A 25,349-nucleotide genomic window follows, 5' to 3' on the forward strand; every position below is an offset into this window, starting at 1 on the left:
GTAGCGAGTCATGTAGTCGGTGGCCACGATGATCCACTTGTTACCAGGTGATGAAGTCGGAAAGGGGCCGAGGAGGTCCATCCCTATTTGCTGAAAGGGCTTAGTTGGAGGTAGTATGGGGTTCAGGAGTCCGGCTGGTCTAGTCGGAGGCGTTTTGCGACGCTGACACTCACGGAAAGTTTTCATCCAATGGGAAACGTCAGCAGCTAGCCGCGGCCAATAGTACTTCTCTTGGATGCGGTGCAACGTACGAGCAATCCCGAGATGCCCCGCAGTCGGCTCATTATGACATGCTTGCATAATTTCTTCCCTAAAATTTTTAGGCACGGCAAGAAGATGCGTTGTCCTGTTGGGCGCGAAGTTCTTCACGAGGACATTATTGTGAAAGGCGAAGGACGGCAATTGGCGCTTGAACCTTCGGGGAGGCGATGCGGTCTTGCCTTTCAGATAATCAACTAGGCTTCGCAGGTCAGGATCCGAGCGCTGCTGCTGCGCGAAACTGGTTGGTTGGTTGGTTGGTTGGCCTCAAGTAGAATGGCACATACCCACTACGGGGGAGTGGCCAAGACACAGGCGGTGAACTGTTGGAAGGATTAGGAGCTTTAGAGGAAAAGGAGAATTAATAGATTGCTGACAGATTGGACGACGCAACGAAAGGGGTCCTGTTAGCTGGGAGATCGAAGATGGGACGACGGCTTTATGTGCAAATTTGAATGCATCAAACTGCTGGCGCTTACCGCTCCTAAGAAAGCGTCGTCGTCTTTCTCTTCGGGTGCTGCGTCGGCGGGGGCAGCGACAAGCAGTCTGCGTCGGAATGCTTGCGGCCAGATTTGTAGACTGCAGCTATGTCGAATTCATGAAGACGCAGACCCCAACGAGCAAGGCGGCCGGATGGATCTTTCAAATTGGCTAGCCAGCACAGAGCGCGGTGATCGCTCACAACCTTGAATGTTCGTCCGCACAGGGAGGGGCGAAATTTCGACGTGGCCTAAAAAATGGTGAGACATTCTCTCTCGGCCGTCGAATAGTTGGCTTCGGCTTTTGACAGCGAACGGCTAGCGTACGCGATAACTTTCTCCTGTCTACCATTTTTCAAAACGAGGACCGCTTGTAAGCCCGCACTGCTTGCATCGGTATGAATTTCGGTTTCGACATTTTCATCACAGTGCCCCATCAGAGGAGGGGAGGGGACTGTAATTGGCGCTTCAGCTCTTTGAAACCTTCCACTTGCGGCGTTTCCCGTTTGAAAGGCACGTCAGCCTTGGTAAGTTGGGTCAAAGGTTCAGCGATGCGCGAAAAGTTCTCGACGAATCGCCAGTAATAAGCGCACAATCCAAGAAACCTGCGGACACCTTTCCTGTCATTACGCTGTGGAAACTCTGCGATCGCAGCCGTCTTCCGGGTGTCTGGGCGAACTCCATCCTTGCTTACGACGTGACCAAGGAACAGCAGCTCCTCGTAGTCGAAGTGGCACTTCTGTGGTTTCAGTGTTAGGCCTGAAGACTTGATTGTTTCCAGCACTATCCGAAGCCTTCTGAGGTGGTCTTCAAAGCTTGAGGAGAAGACAAGAACGTGATCTAAGAAGACTAGACAAATTTGCCTCTTAAAGCCTGCGTCCACCGTATCCATTACTGGCTGGAACGTCGCTGGCGCAGGGCAGAGGCCGAATGGCATCACTTTAAACTCGAAGAGTCCGTCGGGTGTGATGAACGCAGTCTTCTCGCGATTTCTGTAGCCGCCTTCAATTTGCCAGTAGCCGCTCTTCAGGTCCGTCGATGAGAAGTACTTAGCGTTGCACAGCCGGTCCCATGTGTCGTCGATGCGGGGAAGGGGGTTGCTGTTCAGGAGGCGGTAATCGACGCAAAAGCGAAGGGCGCCGTCTTTATTTTTCATTAGGACGACTGGTGCTGCCCAGGAACTCCGCAATGGCTGGCTGACGTTGTCACGAAGCATTTCCTCAACTTGCTTGCGGATAACTTGGCGTTCTAGCGGCGATACGTGGTAGGGGCCCTGCCGCAGTGGTCGGCGTGTTCGTCTGTGACAATGCTGTGTGCTTGGCAAGCCGAGTTCGTTGCCCATTCGATGCTGATGAGTAGGAATCTCTGTACCTTTGAAGAAGACTGCATATTTGGTCTTGTCTGCTCCGGGGTAATGCTGGGTTCGCATAAAAACGTGGGTTGATGGCCTTGGTCAGGTGGTTCTATGGGTTGTCAGGTAGGGCAAATTTGTCTCTGATGTCTGCCAGCTCGTCGAGAAAAGCAATCGTTGTACCTTTGTTTAAATGCCGGTATTCTTCGGTGAAGCTGGTTAGCAGCACCTGGGCTTGGGTATTTCGGATTTGGGCGACTCCCCTTGCCACGCCCAGTCGTCGATCAAGGAGTAACTGGGTGTTCCCCTCGAGGACGCCTTCGGCAGTTTCGATGTCTCCAGTACCTATGCAGGCGAGGACACTTGATCGGGGCGGGACGTTCAATGCTTCGTCGAGGATGTTTAAGACAACGTGATCAGCGCGCTCGTCGCAGCAGGTATGGCTTTATCTGTGTAAAGCTTGATCGACATTGGCCGCAGATCGATGATCGCCCGATATTCATTCAGGAAGTCCGTTCACAAAACCGCATCTCGCGAGCATTGCTGTAGGACTAGGAAGGTTGCAGCATAGTTTCTTCCATTTACTGTAACTCTCGCGGTGCAGCGTCGTGACGCGTAATCAGGTTACCACCTGCGGTGCGGATCATCGGGTCATTCCAAGTTGTTACTTCCGTGAGTCGCGCAGCGAGAGGCCCGCTCATGACAGAATAGTCAGCTCCCGTGTCGACAAAGGCAGTAACCGCGTGACCGTCGACCGTAATTTCAAGGTCACTTGTTCAGTTTATCGTATTGCCCGTTGTCTTCGGTGTCCAATCTCGGCTTCGTCGAGTAGTGAGGCTGCGGTGGGCGTACTCCGACGTTACTTCTCTGGGCAGCGGTAAAAGCTTCAAGTCTGGCCGCGTCGTCGTCATCGTCGGTGTTGCCCTCGTAGTTGTCGTTGTAGTTGAGGCATGGTCTTGCGTTTTCGTCGATGGAGGATTTTTAATCTTGCGCTTAGAAGCAACCTCACCTCCAGATTCCGCTTTATTCCGCTTAACCTTGGGGGAGTGTCCACGCACGGCGTAGCCTCGTTTAAGAGATACAGAGCGCGGTGACGATGGCGACGGGGAACGTGATAGGGGGCTCGGCGGTGAGCATTCTTCCCGACGTAAAAACTCCTCGAATTCGGCTGGTCGCTGGCAGGGACGGGGTCGTGGGGCGTCGTAAGAGAACCCTTGGGTGCCCATTCTTCTGCATGGGCAGTGCCAGAGGATGTGACCGGCTTCGCCACAGTGGAAGCATAGTGGGCGGCACTGGTCGGGAGTTGTCCACTCGTCGCTTTTCCTCGGCCGTGTGCAACGCTCGTACGATCGCCGGGTTGGGGCGAGAGGGCGGCGGTTCAACGCAGCTGGCTTAGTGCGATAGGGGCTTGGGTCCCGTCGTCGAGGTGCAGGATGGCGCACTGCTGCGGCGTAAGTCATGGCTGGGGGCTCCAGAGGCTGCGTGGTTGTCGCCGTCACACCCAAGGCCTGTTGAACCTCGTCCCGGATAACGTCAGTGAGCGATGTAAGCTGTGGCTGCGTTCCTTGGCAGCAATCGTCGGAGCTCTCCTCGCACAACTTAACGTATAACCTCCCGCAGGTTATCGTTGTTAGCGGTGTCCGGGCAGCTTCCTGAGAAAATGCGCTGCTGGCGGTCATACTGGCGGGCTATGGCATCAAGAGTTTTTTCCATGGTGGATACTTCTTCTACTAATTCCGCGACGCTTTTCGGTGGGTCGCGGACGAGGCCGGCAAAGAGTTGCTCTTTAACGCCTCGCATAAGCAGCTTTCCCTTTTCTTCTTACTTGATGTTTGCGTCCGCACGTCGGAAGAGACGATTCATCTCCTCAGTGTACACTGCAACGGTGTCGTTTGGGTTTTATATGCGAAACTGTAGCAGCTGCTGGGCTCTCTCCTTTCGCACGAGGTTTGTGAAAGTCCTCAGAAGCTGCTCCTTGAAGGTTTCCCAGTTCGTAAGGCTAGCGTCCTCATTCTCAAACCAGATTCTTGCTGGTCCCTCCAATTCGAAGAAGAGAGAGAGACTTTAATGGATAATAGAGAGATCTGCCTGGTTATAGGCCTGGCATGCTACTCCAGATGAGAATGAAAGAAGAGGGTGAAAGAGAGAGAGAAAAAGAGATAAAAAAAGGTGACATCAAACATACTCAACACTCACGCACTCTCACACACACAATGATTATCAAAGTATGTCCACTAAAACCGTGTCCCTTAGATGACTATCAAAGTATGTCCACTAAACACGTGTCCCTTAAAAAAACTAAGAAAGCTTTTGTCCCTCGCTCAGCCGAAGTCGCATCAGTCCAGGGCCCAAGGACATGCTCCAGGTGCACGGGGTCGTCCTGACGAAGTCCTAAAGCACCTAACAGTGTCTTGCGATGAGTATTAAAGATTTGGCAGTGGCAGATCAAGTGTTGAATATCTTCGCGCACACCACATGTCGGGCACAGACAGCTACTTGATACACCAATTTTATAAAGATAGAATTTAGTAAAGGCAACGTCCAGGCGAATTCAGTGCAGGCAATTACAGTCACGTCTATTTAAATTCCGGGGCATGCGGAATTCACAAACGGGGTCGATGCGAAAGAGGGGTCTGTATTGACGCCGCGGATCACACCACAAAGAGCGTTGCGTCTGCCAGGCTTTAGTAGCGAGAAGTCTCGCGCCATCACTACGAGAAAAGGGTATCGGTAGAAGCAAGGAGGTGTCGCCATGCGCCGATCTTGCTGCACCGTCAGCACGATCATTGCCTGCGAGGCCACAGTGAGCGGGTAACCACTGAAGCACAACACGGTGACGTTACTCACAGGCCTCGGTGTGTAACCTATTGAAGTCATCGACGATCTGCTCCTGAAGGCTTCCTGGTGAATTTATCGCCTGTAGTGCAGCGCTAGAGTGTCTGAAGGTAACCCACGCTGTTGGCGGTTTTTGTAGGATATAAGTAAATGCAACACGCAGAGCAGCCAGCTCGGTAGCAGTAGTCGAGGTGCGGTGACTGAGTATCGCTGAAATTGTGGTGCATGTTGACGGAATCCAGACGCCAATCGCAGATGATGAGGACGTGACAGAGCCATCAGTGTAGATGTGACGGTACGCATTGTAGCAACTATGAATGTGCTCAAGCGCAAAGTATTTAAGTGCAGGATTGGGGATGTTTGTTTTTCTTTTAATGCCAGGGATTGTGATCTTAATTTGCCATGCTGCATACCTCCAAGGTGCGGTGGAGGTTATGACAGGACGCTGGTACTGTGATGGGAGAATGTTAGAAATTTCCTCCATGCAGTACTCAGCGAGTGGGTGGTTTGGTACAGGAGCCACAAACCGCACTTGGGCACGAAGGAGCTCCTGGGTTAAGAGCACTGATGCCGATAGACGTCTTCTCTCAGCTAGAGTACCCATTGTGGAGGTGTTTTTGGGAAGGCCGAGACAGATTCGCAAGGCTTTAGCTTGCATGGCTTCAAGGATTTTAATATTAGTTTGCGAGATAGCCTCCAGAGCTGGGAGACTGTAGCGCAGAAGGCCTTCACAGAGCGCTCCATACAGTCGAAGTAATGATGGTGTAGAACAGCCTCTTCTGGTGGTGGAGAGCATACGAAAAATAGAGGCGTAAGAGCAGAGCTTGACTTTCATCTGTTGCACATGTGGGGACCATGACAGTGACCTGTCAAACGTTACCCTCAGAAATTTATGGGTTGTGACGTACGGTATTGGAGTACCAGCAACTTTCAGCACGCGCTACGTGCTGAAAGTTGCTGGTACTCCAATACCGTACGTCACAACCCATAAATTTCTGAGGGTAACGTTTGACAGGTCACTGTCAAACGTTACGCCTTGAAAATGCAATTGCTGAGCTTTTATCGGACGACATGGCGAGACCGCGCTTGCTCAAGAATGAATCAATGCAGCCTATTGCCCTCTGTAGGCGGGCATGCACAATGCGCCTATTGCGTCCGGAACACCATATACAGATGTCATCTGCATAAAGAGAGATTTCAACTGTCGGTGGCAAGCATTTTTCCAAGCCAACAAGTGAGAGTGAAAAGGGTGGGACTTAGTATACCCCCCTGAGGTACTCCGCGAGATATTTGATGGGGAGCTGTGTCACCTTCACTTGTTGACATAAAAATCGATCTTTCGGGAAGATAGTCACGCAGCCAGTTATACATTCGTCCGGTAATGCCAATTGATTGTAAAGCTGAGTGAATTGCCTCATGTGTGACATTGTCAAATGCTCCCTTCACGTCAAGAAACACTGCAATGGTCATAGACCGCACTACTTTGCTGCGTTTGACACAATTGGCAACGGCAATAACATTCTCAATGCTGCTTCGTCCTTTTCGAAAACCAGACATGGTCGGAGGATAAATTCCCCTGTTCGTCAGGTCCCAGGTTAAACGGGAGTGAACCATTTTCTCCATCAACTTCCCGACGAAAACTTAGAAGGGCTATAGGACGATAGGCGTTTATGTCAGTTGATGGTTTTCCAGGCTTGAGGATGGGTATGACACGCGCACGCTTCCAACACGTTTCAGGGCGGCCGAACTCCTGTATATGGGAGGCAGCGGGTTCAATGTCCCCGGTGCCGGTGGCGAAATGCTACCCAGGTTGGCCTGCCCTAGTTGGGCAGTCGCATATGCCCGTCTTCCTTCGCACGGAGGATCTTTGGCAAAGTCGAAGAAGACTTACCTTAATTTCGTGGCATCATCCCAGTGGTTAAAGATAATCACACGGTCGAACGTTTCCATCCATTCTTCGGGGTAGACCCGAGCTGAAGCGCCGAAGGTTGGCGGCACCCGGGGCTGCTGCAGAATGATTGGAGTCGACGTCTAGGGCAAGCTCATGGTTGACGTAGCTGTTTGCTTTCGCTTCCAGGTAGGCTGTGGCAGAGTCCCGAACTCAGGTGCGTCCCTTAGCAGACGTCGGCTGGCGGGGTGAACTGGAGTTAGGTCCACCGGTGAATGACCCAGAGGGCTGGCGTCACGACTTTCTGGGGGTGTCCGGTACATGAAAGCCTACCCCGCGCCTCCACCAGAAGTCACGTTGTAGTGACAGTAGTACAGCGGTCAGGAAGACAGCAACATGAGTTGCAAACGAAGTTCTTTATTCTAGCTGACTTGCGCCCGCAAAGGAACTAAACAGCGCGGCAGTGGCATAGAAAGAGAAGTTTATTTTTTTCTAATGTGAACAAAAGTACAAAACAAGACGGCTGAACTCAAAGGTCTGATGTCACATGCACATGCGCAGTGCCGCTGCACTCAGCACGTCAGTAGGGCAATAAGAAAGCCGATACTCGACCGCCGCGCAGGACGATGAAGTATGTCGACCACTTGCGCAAAAACTCCGCCTCGCTCATTGACAGTGCGTCCACGCATGCTTGCTCAAAGAGGCGCGTGCGGAGGCGCTGCAACATCGGGAACATTGCAGTGGCGTAAGCAACAAATGTCTTCGTCAGTCGTGGGACTACAAATGCCCGCCGCTCGCTGCATGGCTCAATTTAAAGCCGCAAGGAAACTTTGAGATAACTGGTCAAAATCAACTACAGTAATCTGGAAAACGTAGACGCAGTTCTTCATGGCTGTAATCAATTAAGATTAGTCCAGCCGCTTCTCGCGTCACGAACAAAAATGATAACTGCCCGTTCCTGCGGCCTTGAGCGCGAACGAACGAACACTACAATGATACGTGGCGATATGCGTAACGAACGTCAGTGGTAATAATTTGAGAATGCTATTTAAAACTGATTAGGCACGAGATACACACGACTGTGATTCGGTTTTATGGAGGAAGGTAACATTATTAGATTCTTCCACTGAGTGTGGAGTGTCTTCAGACGTTTTTTCTAGCATTTCACCTGAGGAGAGCCGAGCACTACGCCGGGGAAACCTTGTGCGTTCTAAAAAGGCGGTGAATGGTGATATTACCCAGCACCTTCCGGATGCGAGGGGGATGCTGTGGCCACTATGCTACCGCTTGAGCACTCTAGTGGCCAAGGTATTTACTGGGCTCTTCAAATATGTGCAGGCCACGGCTTGGCCCAGTGCTCGCCTTTCCTGGGTGCACGGCTTGGGAAGGTAGCCGGCGCCTTTAAAATCCGCCACTGTTAGCAAATTTCCTGCGAGCCTTGTGCCTCATGGGTGTTTCGATTATTGGCTCACTGTCTGCTTTTCGATATGTCCTATTAAGCCGCTAGTTGGGCACGACAGTCAGAGGAAATGCGTGACAAATGTTCGGATTACACTACGGGCGTTCGGCTTGTATAGCGGGACTCAGCAGAGAAAAAAATCGCGTTCTAAGCAGCGTTTTAGGAACACTGCAAGTTTCTTCACAAGTTCAGTACACACTGCCTGCTGCATACAGCAATGAAACGTTTGAAGCACGCGCCCATAACCTACTGCAAGCGAACAAACCAATCAAACACAGGCGCAAGAGAATATTAGCTGGCAGCGTCAGTGGCGGCAGTGGCAGCTGAGCTAACTAAACAAACAAGAAAAAAATTCACCTGGCGCACTGGTGGAGCTCCTCCCGGGCAGGAGCAACGTACGCAGCTATACCTGGCATGCAAGCCCCAACGGCCGGCAACGACGAGGTGGTGCGCGAGGTGTTATTCATACGCTTTAATACCGCCCTTACCTGTGTTAAGCGTAGCTGCGGATCTCTTCACGAGGAAAACTGGGAACATTAGCGACGACAGTTACAAAAAACAACTCTTGAAAGTGAACAAATGGAGTAATTACTCATTGGCATCCACCCGAGCGCAGCCATACGGCTACAAAGGAAAGCTATACAGCTTTCTCAGAAACCTCGCAGTTAAAGAAAAATTCGTCCTGGTCCGGGGTTCGAACCCAGGACCGCCGCTTCACCGGAGCAGTCGCTCTACCAATTGAGCTAACCAGGACGGCAAGTTTATTGTAGGGCGAGAGCGAATTGATCAATAACTCGAAGTGGGAAATGTGTTGGTCAAATGTTTAGGGGAATCCCCCAAGGTGGAGTAGATTTGTAATAAGGGAGTAATAACTCATTGGCATCCACCCGAGCGCAGCCATACGGCTACAAACGAAAGCTATACAGCTTTCTCAGAAACCTTGCAGTTAAAAAAAAACTCCCTTAAGAATTGCTCCCTTATTACAAATCTACTTCACCTTGGGGGATTCCCCTAAACATTTGACCAAAATGAACAAATGTAACAAATTATCAAGCAATGAAGTCGTGCAAGTTCATTGTAGTGTGAGTAAATTGTGTGTTATTGCAAAAAGCGTTTGGATGCAAACAACGCAATACTGATCGGTTACTTTTCTGTAATCCTCATTAACTTTTCAATGGTTGTTATTGACCTCAGAAATCAGTTACATTTCGAAGGCGTAATTGTGACTGTAATTGGTTACTTATTTTCTGGAACGTGTGCAAGACTAAACTAAACCAAGAAAGAAAGGTGAGAACTGGCTGCACATTAAAAAAAAAAGCCGGAAAAGATATCTCAACTTCGAAATTTACAGCCGCCTGGCACAAATGTTAACAAAATTGTTTTGCTCCGTAGCGTCTCCCATTAAGTGGCGCTTTGTTAAAAAAGAATGTATGCAGTAGAAACAACTAATCCTGAACGCTAGCTCGTTTGGCCGGCTGCACGTAGTTTTTGTTGAGGGCGTATAGAAGTTCGCATTTGATGTGACTACGTCATTAAATACCAACGCCGATGCTGCCGCTGATGTGTCCTTTGCGAAAAGCCCAGAAGGTAAGTCCTGTTAGTAAAAAAAAAGAGGACACCTAGGATTGGAAACCCGACAGCAGTTGTCGTTACAGTCAAGCAGTTTAAAGACTGCAGCAAATTCATGTGGTGGAAATAACGGCACTGTTATTTGTAGGCATTGTATTGAACAGAAGCACGCAATTATCAATCTGCATGATTATTGCGTCTAGGCCTGAAGCATTTCGAGAAGACTTAGGTTATTAGAAAAGTTACCGTCATTCCCGCCTTAGCTGACATTTTTTTGGCGCTGATAGGATCAAGAGGTAGCAAGGGCAGACAGCGATGCACTAGACCCGCCTCGGTGGCTCAGTGGTTATGGCGCTCGGCTGCTGACCCGAAAGACGCTCGTTCGATCTCGGCGGTTCATTGTCGATGAAGGCGAAATGCTATAGGCCCGTGTTCTGTTCCATATCAGTGGACAGTAAAGAACAACAGGTGGTCGAAAGTTCCGGAGACCTTCACTAAGGCGTCCCTCATAGCCTGAGTCGGTTTAGGATGTTAAACCGCCATAAACCATAAAAAAAGAACGATGAACATGAAATGGTGCTTCATTATAATCTGCGTCATATTTCCTTGAATTTAACCGATACCGAAAAGAAAACATTTCGGTACACGTCGTCGCCGAGAACAGGCGCCAGCACGAAATGCTTTCTTGGACCGGCGTAGAACCGGTCATAGATCCTGCTAGGCAGACACTGAATTCGTATCGGTGAGATACATGTACAGGGTTGATGGAAAGAAATACGAACCGAGCAGAGCCTAGGCGCTCCGCTGCTCGCATTTCTTTTAATAACGCTTTTACTTCGGTGGTAGCAAAAAGACGTTAGAGTCGTCCGTGATGCATTCTCGGACGATTCTAACGTCTTCTTTTATATTATCACCCAGGTAAAAGCGCGATAAAAGGAAATTCGAACAGAGGAGTGCGTAGGCGCCGCGTTGTTCGCGTTTCTTTCCATCACAATAGTGCTTACATGTTTACGACAGTGTTCTGTTTTTCTTCTTTCACCTTAGCTACGCCTTTGACGGTCTTGCTGGCCTTCCCCATTGGCTGCTTGAGGCTGCGTACCAGTCAAGCACCTCTCTGCTACTGCTGCCATGCAGTTCTCAGATCTTGGAGGGCGTTTGCTGGCTCAGGATATCACCAAATGTCATCAATCAACTGCATCAATTCAACCGCCGAGCATGTGGACGTGCAAAAGAAACGTACTAGGCATGAACGTAGTCTGATTACGACGCTGATAACGATTTATGCATTTTTACTGTCTGCTAGTGTGCTAGGTGTTGCCACGTGTGCCATCATGTTGTAACTACCAGCACTTTTAGCGCCGTCACCAGTTCGCCGGCTTACTCGCTAGCGAGTAGGGTGGTCTATAGATAACCATATGTGAATGTGTGCCCCCGGCAAGTAGCGTGGCCTATGCTATAGATTCCAGTTACGAACACAGGTCATATCGTCGAGGCACCTAACGCGTGAAGCCAACCGCTATGCGTTTCGTCTCAGCTCATTTTTTACATCCCATGAGCTAGTTTAATGCCACTCTCTCATTACTTCGAATCCGTCTCGAAGAGCTTGGAGCGTTTTGGGGCAGCTTGGACGAACAGCGCTGACACAACGTGTTTGTCTACACTAGGTGACGCCAAAGAGCTATTTTTCCAACCATTTCGCCTCAGTGAAGCCAAGTGTTAGGGCAGGGGAAAGCTTGTGCCCCCTGGAAACGGTTGGGTGCCCGACAGCACTGGAGATCGAACAACCCACCCTCCGTTTACGAGGCGGATACTCAAACAACTAGGCCATCGCTGCGGTACATGCAAGCACTTACTTTTACCCACTCATTCACATACTCTTACATGCACGCGCACTCTCACTCACCCTACCTCTCCCACCCACACACAGAAGCACGTTATATCATCTTAAACGAGGCCCGATCACCCTCCTCTTCTTTTTGAATGAACCTGCGTTTGTTTCACACATGCGTTCATTCACGTGCGCACACTCACCCACGCGCTCCCCCAAATTACGTCTTTTGGCCAGAAATTCACGATACCATCGAGCTCTAAACTATGAGATTCAGTGAAGCTTCTTCATCGTTCTTTGCTTTCTCTCCTCAGGATACCTGGGGGCATTCCTGGGGTGGAAGCATTTCGTGCCGCTGAGCCGCCTCACGCTCGGCCTGTACGTCATCCACCTTCCTTTCCTCCACTTCTACTACAGCGAATCCAGGGAGAGGCTGTACTACTCTACCTTCTCTCTGGTGAGTACAGCCTGCCTACTACAACAGCGTCACTTTGATGTTAACGGCTCGCATAAGCAGCTAAGAAAACTTGAGACGTTGCACCTCAGTCTTGTTAATGGAATAGTATACAAGCCTTGAGAACCCTTCCAGGAGCGAACAACCGTTGAAGAGAGTGCAAGATGGCTAGAACAATTTCCAGGCAGCCTGTAGTGAGGCCAGAGGAGTCGCAGGGTAACGTGGAAGGGCTCCAGTTTCGATGTGGTCTTTTCATTATTCGAGTCATGATGTGATTTACCGATGCTGTTACCGGCATTGTGCTCACCCGCCGCAATGGTTCAGTGGCTTTGGCGTTCGGGTGCTGATACCATGGTCGTGGGATCCAATGTCAGCGCACGTTAATGAACCCTAGGTGGTATAAATCAATGCCGTGTCTGGCACTGTAGTGCCCCTTATAGCCCATTTGCCGCGTGTGAACATTAAACCCCCGCAGTTTACAAATTACATTGTGGTATATTAGAGATCACCATTCCGACTTCATGAAAAAAATTCTAAAGAACGCAGCAGAGGCGGCAAAACGTGTCAGAAATGCACTTCAGTTCGGACAAGTTTGTAACAGTATAGCAGTGCTGTTTGCAGTCACCAGAAAAAAGCAAAATGAAATAAGCGTGACCACTTTTACACGAACGAGAAGTCAGCAGGAAACTGTTTTTCTTTTCCTGAACTGATTTGCTCTTCTGTATTGTTCAGCCGTGCTTAACTGAAGGCATTTCCGAAAAGAACGAAGGCGACGTGAGAATGGTTGGAACATTGTGACCATGTCGCACGTGTGGCCCCTTCAGGCCACGTCGCCAAGCATTGCAGGGACTGCAAAGCAGAAGATAATCACAACGAACTTTGTGAACCATTATACGCAGAACGCAGCATCATAGGAGAACACCGTGACGCACTAGCAAGAGAGATACTGGAGGCACACATAATTGTATATATTGCAGGACGATTGCACAAGCACACCCTCAGTAGCATTGTTCCACAAAGAAATCAAGTATCTCGATTGTGAAATCTGACGCGTGCCAGTTATCCGCCGCAACCAGAGCCTTCATGGATCTTTTTGTGAGCTCTTTCCTTCCTGGTCACCAGTGGCTATAAAAACCCTGCTGGCCATCCAATAAAATTAGTTGGCAGTCAGCGCTCTTTAAGTGTCTTCTTCACTGTGCCGTCAAATGCGCTGCAGTCATGGGCGTCAAAAATTAAGTTGGTTGGTTTGGTTGGTTTATGGGGTTTAACGTCCCAAAGCGGCTAAGGCTATGAGAGACGCCGTAGTGGAGGGTCCGGAAATTTCGACCACCTGGGGTTCTTTAACGTGCACTGACATCGCACAGTACACGGGCCTCTAGGATTTCTCCTCCAAAGAAATTCAACCGCCGCGGCCGGGATAGAACCCGCGTCTTTCGGGTCAGCAGCCGAGCACCTTAACCACTGAGCCACCGCGGCGGCTCTCAAAAATTAAGTCGCCCAATATATTGTGCTGCGGAATATACCTCTGTTATTTGTGTATCTTGAAGGCCTAGTTCAGCGTTCGCGATTCTCTTACAGCGTATGTGTTTCTTTTACTGTGGGACACAGCACTGTGCATATGTCTTAAAACAGTCATCAGCTGGAACCCGGTCGCTTCTCATATAACCTTACGAAATGTTCCTTTCAGGCAACCATATTCTTCAGCGTGATGCTGTGGACTCTCATCTTCAGCTTCCTTCTGTTTACAACCTGCGAAGCTCCTACGGGTCGCATAGAAAAACAACTTTTTTCCTGCCGCGGTCCTGCACACAACAAAAAACCTAAAGTTGCTGCCTCCTGCGTCAAAAACAATGATTTGGAAGACGGAAAGAAAAACGGAGATTATGACGCTAAGTTCTTGCATAATGCGTGGTCTCGTCTGTGATTCGCCCACGTAAACTGCCAAGCGAAACTTCGAAGCTCCAATTTGAGTGAATGCCAGAAATTGCTATTCATCTAGTTAAGGTATTCATAGATCACAGCGTAAAAAAATAACAATCATTGAATCCTTCCAGAGAAACGAAAAGCAGTGTGTGAGACGAGTGGTTCCCGGTACCCATGTTTGCGAACCGAAGAGGCTGCAGACTTGATAGGGGCATAGTAGGCGACAGGGACACAGCTTAGAGTACGCGTGATCGTAGGCCGTTGGCTAGTCGAACGATTCAAACCCCTGCGAACGTATTTGAAGGAGTAGCCAGTACGTTACAATCAGAAAGAGGTCCCAAATCAAGGCCCTTGAACATCCTGGGATCAATAAAAACGTTACCAGGGTTGAAAGAGGGGCATGCACTAAATTGTTCCCATTTTAGTTAAAAACCGAACGATCTGCACTGTCGAACCTCTCCATCTTCCTTTTGTCTCGCTCTGCCATACTGCGGGATATCAGGGTGTCAGAGAGGCCTTGAAGGATAGCAGTTACGAAAAATGCTGAGAGCTTAAGGTCTGCTGCATGACCCGTTAAACTCAGCGAAAGCTGTCGTCGTGCTGCTGCTGCCCGTTGATTATAGGTAAGACCTACAGACACTTATGGCAACCTGGGCTACCACAACAGCTTCAACAGAGGGACGCTCACGTAGCTAGTGCTGGTCACGTAACGACACGTGACCGGTTACGTGTCGGCCTCGTGACCACACGTTGAAAGCCTACGCTCTGAATGCGCCGAGAAGAGTTCCGTGCGACCGCTATCGCTGGAATATTTTGCTTGACATCTCAGAAACGCCCCACTAAAGGCAGTTTTCTCGGCCAGCGATTACAGTGTTTTCTGAAAATGAAAGTAAATACCCGGAGCGTGTAGTCCCAAGTGATATGGTGCAGTGTTATAGTGTGCTGTCCGAGTTCTCATTAAAGCAATGGCATCGAATGGAACGTTTGTCAGTGTTTGTACGAGGCATATTCTTGAGGCTGTCGAAGCAAGTATGCTTCTTTACTGCTCAAAATGTACCATTGGGGACAAAATTCCCCAGGACATGCGACCGACAACTAACGCGTATAGCATTGTTATCAGCCGGTAATTTTAAGCCACACTTGCGGAGATGAAAGTTGCGCTTGGGCTCTCCAATGTATGCTAGTGAAATCAACGGAACATTGGCACACTAAGTACCTATGCGCCAAAATCTGCGGTTACATGTCCTGGAGACTTTTGTCTCCAATATTACCCGAGGCCTCACACTCGCACTTCCTAGTTCATTAATTAAGCGCAGTACTGGACGTTACAAAGACGCACATTCCTGCGTAAAAGTGGAGAGACCACGCCAGCTGACAGAAGTTCGCGCCAGCGCTTTCTCACGGTGAAGCGCCTGTTTTCAAGATATTCGTGTCCGAATACGCTAACCTCTTTCTCCACCCGCTTCTGCCAGACACGCCTTTATGCGCAGAACAATCGCAATCACCGCCATTACCGTGGTCTGTCCACTTTTGTGCGCGACTGTTCAAAGATTGGAACGCTGTGCTCTCGTACGGCACTCTGGCGGATTTTTGAGTGCAGCTGGATGGTGCTCGGAAGCACTCATGCGCATCTCTTGTGTTTATTTGTGCCATTTCTTGTACTCAGACTTCAGTATGCGCAGGGCGGACTACACAGAATAGTTTCAAGAAAGAACAGTTTATTTTTCGAACGTGAAACTTGAATTGATGAAGAAAACCAAGTTAATTTACACATGGGTTACCGTTAAGGATACATAAAATGTTTCACTTAGATACCCGCAGTTAGGCCATAAAAAGAAACACATATTATCACTGCCGCCGCGGTGGCTCAGCGGCTATGGTGCTCGGCTGCTGACCCAAAAGACGCGGGTTCGATCCCGGCCGCGGCGGCTAGAATTTCTTTGGAGGAGAAATTCTAGAGGCCCGTGTACTGTGCGATGTCAGTGCACGTTAAAGAACCCCAGGTGGTCGAAATTTCCGGAGCCCTCCACTACGGCGTCTCTCATAGCCTTAGTCGCTTTGGGACGTTAAACCCCATAAACCAAACCAAACCAAACCACATATTATCACTAGCTTTGTGACATCGTTCTTATTCAGGCAGCTAAAAGTAGTGAAACGTTCAAAACAAAGCCTTCGAATAGTAAAACGTCTATAGATTGAAAGCCGAGCTTGCCAGGGTGGGTCAACCCCAGGCAAGGTGGGTCGCCGCAGGCAAGGTTCGCCGCCAGGGTGGGTCAACCCACCCTGGCGGCGCTGTCCCACAGTCACTGTCGGTGCCTGCCAGCCATAGAGCCCAGGTTCATCTACATTTTTCGACAGATTTCTGGAGATTCCTGGAGATTCCTGGAGAAATTGCTCATCTATCTAGGATTTGATAGAATGCATATTTGATCCAACCATCGGTGTCTGATGTGTAGTGAGGATGCGTTACTTGAGCGTTTTAAATATTTTAGCCGTTTGTGCATTACTGATATGCCGTTGTATTTGGCTGTATATTCATGCTGTTTTCAATAAAAGTAAATTGCCAGTGTACAGGTTGTTTTTAGCCCTCCATTTCCTATTGTCCCGTTTTTCTCACTGGTTTCTTTTGCTAATCATATGAATCTTACTAAATGGAACTCGCTCTTCATTCTTAATTTTTTAGTTATTTCTAATAATTTTATTGTCATCTTGGTACACACAGTTCACTTGCTTTGAAATCTCACGCCTCTGTAAAGTGCCACCCCAAACCCTTCAGCACTCAGGCACCTCAATTATAATATTGAAAAAGTTCTGAGCGCGGCTGATATCCATTATACCAAATATTTCAGGGAAGCCCGCCACTGATCTATAAAAATAGGCTTTCGGAGGGAAAAAGACCGCTTTTGCGGCATAGTTATACAAGTGATGACGCACCTCAGAAAACAGATGAATGGTGTTAACTAGTATGCACGGTAACTAAATTCTAGAAGCGACCCGCTGTGGTGGTTCAGTGGTTACGGCGCTCGGCTTCTGGCCCGAAAGGCGCGGGTTAGATCCCGGCCGCAGCGGCTGAATTTCGATGGAAGTGAAATTCTAGAGGCCCGTGTACTGGGCGATGTTACTGCTCGTTAAAAAAAAAAAAAAAACCAGGTAGACGAAATTTCCGGAGCCCTCCACTACGGCGTCCCTCATAGCCTGAGTCGCTTTGGGACGTTAAACCCCAATAAATCAATTAAATTCTAGAAGCGAACTTTTTAGCTATTCCACAGAGAGCCTGGCTGCAATCAGAGATTTGGCGCTCAACTTTACTAATATCTTGTCAGTTTTCAAAACTCCGAAAATGTGATTATCGCGGCGCTGTAGCATTAAAAAAACTGGCCATTCGTCGCCCAATTCGAAAATCGCGCGTCTGCGTTGGGTGCACAGCCACACCCATCAAATCTCGTCGTTCCGTGGCACACGTGACACGTCATCCTCTTTGTGCCAACCGCTTTGCAGAGCTCACCGCTGCTCCATACGAGGCCGGGCATAGAAGGTCGTGTGGCACATGCATGGTCGGTGTCGCAGCGCGCGCACTGCAGGCTCGCGATTTTCCAATGGCTCGCGAGAAATGGTCGTTTTCGGTTTTAAAAAGACCCTTAGGATACATTAAGGTTGGCATATGTCGATAGCCTACCGCATGCCAACAACAAAGGCGCTGCTTTCAGTTGAAATGGAGCTTTTATAAGCTTGAAAAAGCCCGTAAATGGAATACAGCTGTCGCCATCGCCGGCCGATTTCGCATGTGGACGGCGGGGCGTCGACGAAGTTTTTTGTCGCGGATACAACCTAGTATACACTGCCAAAACGTTGATCACGGAGTCTTTTTTCTGTGTGAGACTCACGAATTTGAATCGAGTAGTGGGGCAATTATTGAAAACACAAATCTCAGCAACAGATGCACTTTTGAGGGCGGAAAACATAAGCAGGGTAAGAAAGAGTCACAAATAAATACTAGATATCTAGTATGTGAAGAAATAATGGTTTCAGAGGCACTAGATAGCACAATTCCACTACGTGAGTTTTATTTTCACGAAATATGCCAGTACAATTGTAACCTTGGTTGATGTTAAAGATCCACAGCTTTTGTGTTCCTGGGGTGTTGCGCCGTTACTCTGAACAGAAAAAGCTTTTGTCGAGCTTTGTACTTCAGAACACAAAAAATATCTTCTCCATAAAAACAAAACGTTGGCAATCAATTCCTTTATATGCTTTCATGAGTGACACATGGAAATTAACGTCTGGTTACTCGCTTAAAAAAAAAAGTATCTCTCGTCGTCGAAAAAGATGTCGGCATGAAATGCTTGCAGTACCAACGTGTCACTGCCCAGGGTCAGATATAGAATGGGCTAGCCGCATTCTCGAAATGGGCCTCGTCCCAGTCCACCCCACTATGCATCACACTGTCCCATCACACTACAAAGCCGTCCTTCCACAGACCTCGTTCCACCGACCTGTGGCGCATAACGAGGCAGAGTCCCGCGCATTCACGATTATGTGCTCGCAAGGCAACGACACAGGCCTGTAAGCTTACCGTGTCCAGATCAAACTGAACCTCGTTGTAAGGTATTTTCCGTATCACACACAATGACCGACTCCGGCGTGAGAGCACGAGCCAGGAACACACCTTTTCTGCTGCTCACTCTTTTCTTTTTTAAGACGCCCCGCCTCTCCTCGTTGTTTGGCCCAAGCTGCGTCGCACAAGATCGCAACCTTGACGCATGAGTTCCTTCCACGCAGGCTGGTGCCGTAGCTTGATAGCAATGAGGCAATTACATCTCTGCAACACACACCGCTCTATCTGCTGCCACTACGCCGGCGCCTGTCGGGGCTTGTGAGGGATGTATATATATGATTCCTGTCATACACACTGTGCTACTTGCTGCCAATGCCAACTTGATCTTTGCAGTAACTGACCACTACTTCTCGTAGTACGTCGCTCTCTTTAGCCGGTGGACGGTAGTTTTCACGGCAGTTCGCTTCCGGTTAGGCGTCATGTTCTCTTAACTGAGCTTGTCGAAAACGTAGCTAAAAGTATGTCACGCTTCCTACTTCCGCACATAGCCACACACGGCCAGGCAAACTCAGAATTGTGTGACTGCTTATGCATCAGGGCTTCATATTCATCATGTTCCAACAGTACAGCCTATTAAAATATTGATGCCTTTCACGTCCAGTTTCATGCAGCGGCTGCTCCAACCAGCCATAATTGTTGACTGTACGCTGCTCCAAAGTAAAGCCGTCATAACGCGCTCTGCAACTGAGTGCGCTCATTCAACGAGCTCGCCAATGAACATGCAATGTAACAGGCTCGAGCGAAGGAAGAGCAACGCCGTGACGATGAAAAGCTGAGGTCCGCGAAGTCGACGCTTCCCGAGATGCGGCCGAAGCGAGAAATCGGCGAGACTGCCAAGAATGCATTCGTGTTCTTCAGTTGCTCACATTAATAGACGCTTCATAGCGCGTACCAGATGCATACATACAATGGCTTTCAAACTAATCCTTATAAAAGGGTAATTTGCAAAATGAAAATGCGTCATTATAAAGTGCAGACAAAAAATGGAATTTTAAAATGATAGCACCTGTACATTCGCACGAAAAATATAACGACAAAGTACGTTGCAATAGCTATTAAATTTTATATGTCGGTGATGATCCGAGGTGCGGCGGCCGCATTTCAATGGAGGCGAATCAGCATAACCCTCGTATGATATGCGATGTCATGCAAGCTTTTTGAAAAGCGCAAGTGGTGGAAAATTATACTGAGGCTATCCCTACTCTTCCTTTAATAGCGTAAGTGTAGGCTCGAAATAATTAAGGTGGGCGGAGACTTTGAAAATCGCTTTTAAACGTTGCCTTCTCAGCAGTTGTAAAAAAAAGCTACGGCCATAAAATTTTCTAAGAATCTTAAAGATAGACGTAGCTTGCATTAGAGGTCAAAACCAGACAAATTTTGGGGAGTATTTTTTTCGACTAATGCACACCTGTTTCTTAATATCTACTATCTGCCGAATGTTTAAATTATCTACGAGAATAGCTACTAGTGCTTTACGTAACTGGACGCAAAATCATGCGCTTAAAAAAATATTGTTTTTTCTTTGTCGATGTTATAAAATTGTCCCCCATGAATGTGTATTTTTTATTGAGAAAAATGCAAATGAGCGCAGGCTATTGATTAAGGTAATATTTATGAAAGTGGCATTGCTTAACATCTGTGAAAAATTTTGTTTCCTTATGCACTGTAGTTGCCTAGAAAAAGGTGCACCAATTTTTAAAAATGTTGTGAGAAAGGCGCCAATTTTTCTTCCTTCTCAAGGTGGGGTCAATGACCCATTTTCAAAGCATTTCAACCTAAAGAAGCCGATCACGAGGCCGAGGGAAAGCTTGTACCCATTGCATCACCGGTGGGTACCGGCAGCAATGAGGGTCGAACACCCGCACGTCCCACATGCGAGTCGGGTGCTCAAACCACTACGCCACGGCTGTGATCTCTGAAAGCACCCACTTTTCTGTTCAACGTGACGATGAAAAAGGAACAAACATTAGTTCTGAATTCACGAATACCCAAGAGTAGTATATTTTCTGAAAGATAAATGTTCTATGAGATGGCCGCAGAATCTCGAAATCGAATTTTTTGACAATACAAAGTCACACCCCACCCTAAGCCTCACGCACCATTCAAAACAACTGCGCTATGTTTGACTCTTCGCTCGCAGCAGAACTAAGAGTTCAATACAGATACATCTTGATTTTATCAGCGTAAGCGTATGTCAATGAGAATATTGCATAAAGAGTATCGCTTCCTAGGACTTGATGTCTGGTATCAAATTCGCATAATAAAATGAATGCAGTGTACTTGTTGTGCATATATATTTTGAATGGTGCGCTTCTTTCCTGGTAAAGTTGGCATGGTAACTGTGCTTGCGTCCAGTTTGGAGAAGCATCGAGGAGTGCTTTGGACCAAATTTTGAAAGCTTTTCTTCTCAAGACCCTGTTTGAGCGAACGAAATGAGATAGGTGAAAGCCTTACGCAAAATTCGTTCTTTGATAGAGCTGCGTTCTGCAACCGAACCAAGAAAAATCCGCCATGAAGCGGAATGCTCTCGCTTCGCCAGGCGGCGCCGTGCCCCACGTAGCGAAAGGGGCAGGCTGGGGACCGCTGGGGAGAATTCGCACGAGGCTAGCGAAAACTCTGCGACTTATTCAAACGTACCCACACTCGTGCAAGCGGCCCATGAGTTCCCCTATAGGAAGTCTTTCCTTACCTCTTTACTAAGTTTAGAAAAGACCTCTAGTGTACGTGCCTGCGCAGATAGGCGCTGCGGGACTCTGTATAGTGGCCTTGCAGATATCACGCACGCGATTTCTGCGCCAAGTGTCAAGACATGAACGACCGTAAATAGATAAATCAGAACGGTCTCTCTAGCCTTTAACGCCTTTCGCCCCAGTCACACGACACATTTAACGAGCTGCTAGCACGGTTTTCTCGAAGGCCCTTCTTGAGCTTTCTTGCAACTCTGAAAAGCAGCCCACGTTTTCTTAAGGTGGTTTGGCACCGCTGAAAATAGCCGCAAAGATATATTCACTTTACTTTTCAGAGGTGTGTTTTTCTTTTTGTGTATTTGCAATCGTAAGCAGCGACTCGTGGTAGTCAGTAGCGCGATCTTGCTTTTCCCTTGCACGCAAAGTCGACCGGAAGCCATTGAAAAAGGCCGGGTTTTAATGGCTCCAGAGAAAAGCAATGCTATGCTCCGAGGAAGCATTATAGGAACTTTACGATACTCAGTGCTTCCCGACGCCAGCCGCATAGTTCAATGCGAGTGAGATATGCATTCACGAACTAGGTTTTAGCGTAATATGTTACCGAGTAAGGTTTATGCCAGAGAGGGCGTGACACGAAGTTGTCGGTTTATTCTACAAGGTTGGATGGACAACCCCAACCGATTGTGTTGCGTCCGTGGAAGCAATCGAATTCATCTGTGGCGACGCTGTGTAAATAGTGAAGCCTTAGAAGGAACGGCCCGCGCACCGAGACTCAACCTTGGAACAATGACTCGATCTTGGCGAAAAAAAAAACCGCAAATACGCTGAAACATAAAACTCCGTGAAGGTCGAACGAACAAATATCTCACCGCATTTTTAGCTGGTCGCACACGCGCATGAAGTCGCATGAGCATATTTGGTCTCCAATCCGAAGACAAGGAACCCGGTGAATAATATAGATGGCACATTGAGAGCGGCCTGAGCGAAATGCACATGATTTATTGTGGCCTTGGCCTTGGGTCTTCGCAAGCTTAGCAGGGCGTTGCACGCGGCCTGTGACCGGCAATGGGCCCCGTCAGCACCGCGTAGTGGTCAATAGGGGCGGTGGTAGGCAGAAGGTTTTTTTTTTTCTAAGCGTTACACCTTTCATTTTCTGTCTTATCTCTGGATGCCTGCGCTCTCTAAAGGCTGCCGTCGCGCTGTCAATTCTCCCTCGCCTCTCAACCCTTTCGAGTGGGCTTGTGGACGCCCCCCTGGTGCATTCCTCGCCCAGACTTCGCTGCTCGAGCATCGCATGAATTCAGTCGCCGCCTATAACCGAAAGCGTGTTTGCCGACGTGTATTTTTAGCCGGGCTCTGCAAGCGCGGGGCGGCGCTCTGCGCGCGCAGACTGCATAGCCTTTATGCACATTCCGTTCGCGGACACGGCGAGGTCTGTTTTGGCGCCGCCAAAGTTCAAGGTAGTGCCCGGCTGGCCGGTTATTCAGCCCCGCACGATTCGCTGACACCCTGTGCCAGCAAGAGCTCTGGTGCCAGCGACGTGTTACCTGGAAAGGCGTCTGGGATGGTTATTACCAGCTCATTATTTATTTAATTCCAAGGCGTTCCGCGTAGTTATGGTCAATTAGCCAACTACTGTGACTGAAGACGAAGACTAAAGGCGAAAAAACTAGGTAAAACAGAACGATAACATCTAACATGCGTTAGCTTCGCGGACCTGTCTCTTATTTCTTTTACGCTTGTACTGCTGAATATCGCTGTCTGATGCTAATCGCCTTGAACGGGCAACCGGCGCACTTACCGAACCGAGATAGATGGGTTGGGCCCCAGGCAGCAGGTGGCGTAAATCAGAAAACTATAAATTGTCGGTGCAAATTCGTCACACACAAAAGTGCTATGACGACTTTGCACTGGTGCTGTTGTCGTCTGGGTAATCTGTGCCGTGCAGGTATTCATCGAAAACGTGCTTCGCTTCCTAACCTCTCTGTGACTTCGCACGCTTTTATCTTGAGCTCATGGTTGTGCAGTTAGTGTTTGTTTAGACGCCACCGCGATAACTATTAAGTGACAATAACGCAGCTGTGGTATGTCTCTAGCAAAGTGCGAGAGAAGAACGTGGCCCTAAAAGACGACCAGAAGGAGACACAGCGCTGCGTTCTTTCTTTTGATCGTGTATCCTTTCCCTGCGCGGATCAGTTACTGGGTTACACTGCCGAAATCCACAGCCCTGCTTGGTGCGCTGAGCGCGCCTCCTCCGATGTACGGCGGCTAATGGCAGGGTCGCTTCAGATTATTTCGCTTCGTATTAATTTCTTGCAACAAAAAGAGCGAGCAAAGACAACAGGCGTTGAGTTTACTGGGTCCTGATTCCTGGTCCAGACAGCAATACTCCCAGGTATTGGACATACAAAGCAAATACAACCTTAAATGAAACACATCAGGCATTAGGCATATGAAAGTGATGTAAAAAGGCATTCAAAGCAATACACAAATACTTTGTTTACTTATAGGAATCAAAATTGGTGGGCACACTTGAGCTCCACTTTAAGGGTATGACGTCATGGAATTAATGGGTTAATGACCATATATGAGGAATCAGTCATTCTCGACTTTACGTTCATAGATCCGCGGTGCTGCCACCGCTGGGGCTTGTGCGACCCGAGTTTCTCTTCTGGAGCAAACTCTCGCCACCAATAAATCATTTAACTGCCGCCTGTTACGGGCCGCCGCGGTGGCTCAGTGGCTATGGTGCTCGGCTGCTGTCCCGAAAGACGCGGGTTCGATCCCGGCCGCGGCGGTTGAATTTCTTTGGAGGAGAAATTCGAGGCCCGTGTACTGTGCGATGTCAGTGCACGTTAAAGAACCCCAGGTGGTCAAAATTTCCGGAGCCCTCCACTACGGCGTCTCTCATAGCCTTAGTCGCTTTGGGACGTTAAACCCCATAAACCAACCAACCTGTTACGGTGATCAGCAAGGTAACAATCCGGTCGGCAGGCTGTGATGACGATGCCACAAGATAACGTGATCTGGGTTGCCCACGCAGGTTGCTTTTCCGGGAATTTTTCGCTCACAACGCCGCCTACGACGACGCCGGATTTACTGCCGAACGGAAGGCTTAAGGGTATCGCGCTAAAGCAGACACGAAATCAGCAGCCTAACTTTAATTTCATAAATAAGCATTCGAGGTATAAAAAGGAGAAAAGAAATTCCTAAAAGCACCAATATGGTGAGCAGAACAAATTGAAATCACCAAAGCAGGTCAGTAGATTAAACATTATTTCATATTCGTTTAAAATATCTGCGCTGGAGTAAAAAAAGTTCCCTCTTTATAAAATTTCTTTTTCACAAAACTTACATGAAAATTTAATTTCTGTGCCTCGCAGTTATTCCTACCAATAGGTAGTGATTTTTCTTGTGCAGAGGTGATTACGCATCGATAGTTTGTCCGGTAGCATGTCACAATCTTTCTTTAAGAGTATACTGAAGCAAGTAAAAGACATAAATTTGGCGCATCAAAAAAAAATTCTTATAAGGCTGCTGTCTTCTAAGATCGTGGACTGGTGTAACAGCCTGCAGTTCCTATGAGCGCATTTGTTGAGAAGAGGTGACCCCTTAAAACCTTTAGGTATACTGATTTCCCGTGGAATAGAATATACTTTAGCACGCAGAAGCGCCGATTAGACATTGATTTATTCAGCTATTACCGTTTGAAATAACAAGTTCCATGAAGAGTTCGTATAGTTTTGCCCATATCATTCACCATAATTAAACAGGCACATTTTTCAACATATTTTTATTGAACAATTGACCTCTAACGTTATTTTTGGAGTCCTTATTGAAAAATGTTTTCACCTTTGATAACTATAGTTACATTGCTCAGTAGTGCTGATTCTCCGCAGCATTGTACGAGTAGCCTTAGTGACAGTTAAGCTGTTATTATTTGCCTGCAACAAATCTCGTAAAGTCTGAAATTATTTCGGTCTAACTCGTCGTCACCAGTACC

The 25,349-nt window shown here is 48.3% G+C and overlaps 1 protein-coding gene across 1 annotated transcript in view; it reads left to right on the forward strand.

Annotated features, from left to right (window-relative positions):
- The window catches only part of LOC149354388 (nose resistant to fluoxetine protein 6-like), a 49,058-nt gene extending 35,013 nt beyond the window's left edge, over nt 1-14,045 (forward strand). Inside the window, exons 6-7 of the mRNA XM_089577498.1 lie at nt 11,982-12,124; nt 13,809-14,045. Of these exons, the coding sequence (XP_089433624.1) occupies nt 11,982-12,124; nt 13,809-14,045 (380 nt within the window). The remainder of the gene's footprint in view (nt 1-11,981; nt 12,125-13,808) is intronic.
- Nucleotides 14,046-25,349: the final 11,304 nt, after the last annotated feature.

This window comes from Amblyomma mixtum, chromosome 3 (assembly GCF_055824585.1).
Source record: "Amblyomma mixtum isolate Tamu chromosome 3, ASM5582458v1, whole genome shotgun sequence".
Taxonomy (NCBI): Eukaryota; Metazoa; Arthropoda; class Arachnida; order Ixodida; family Ixodidae; genus Amblyomma; species Amblyomma mixtum.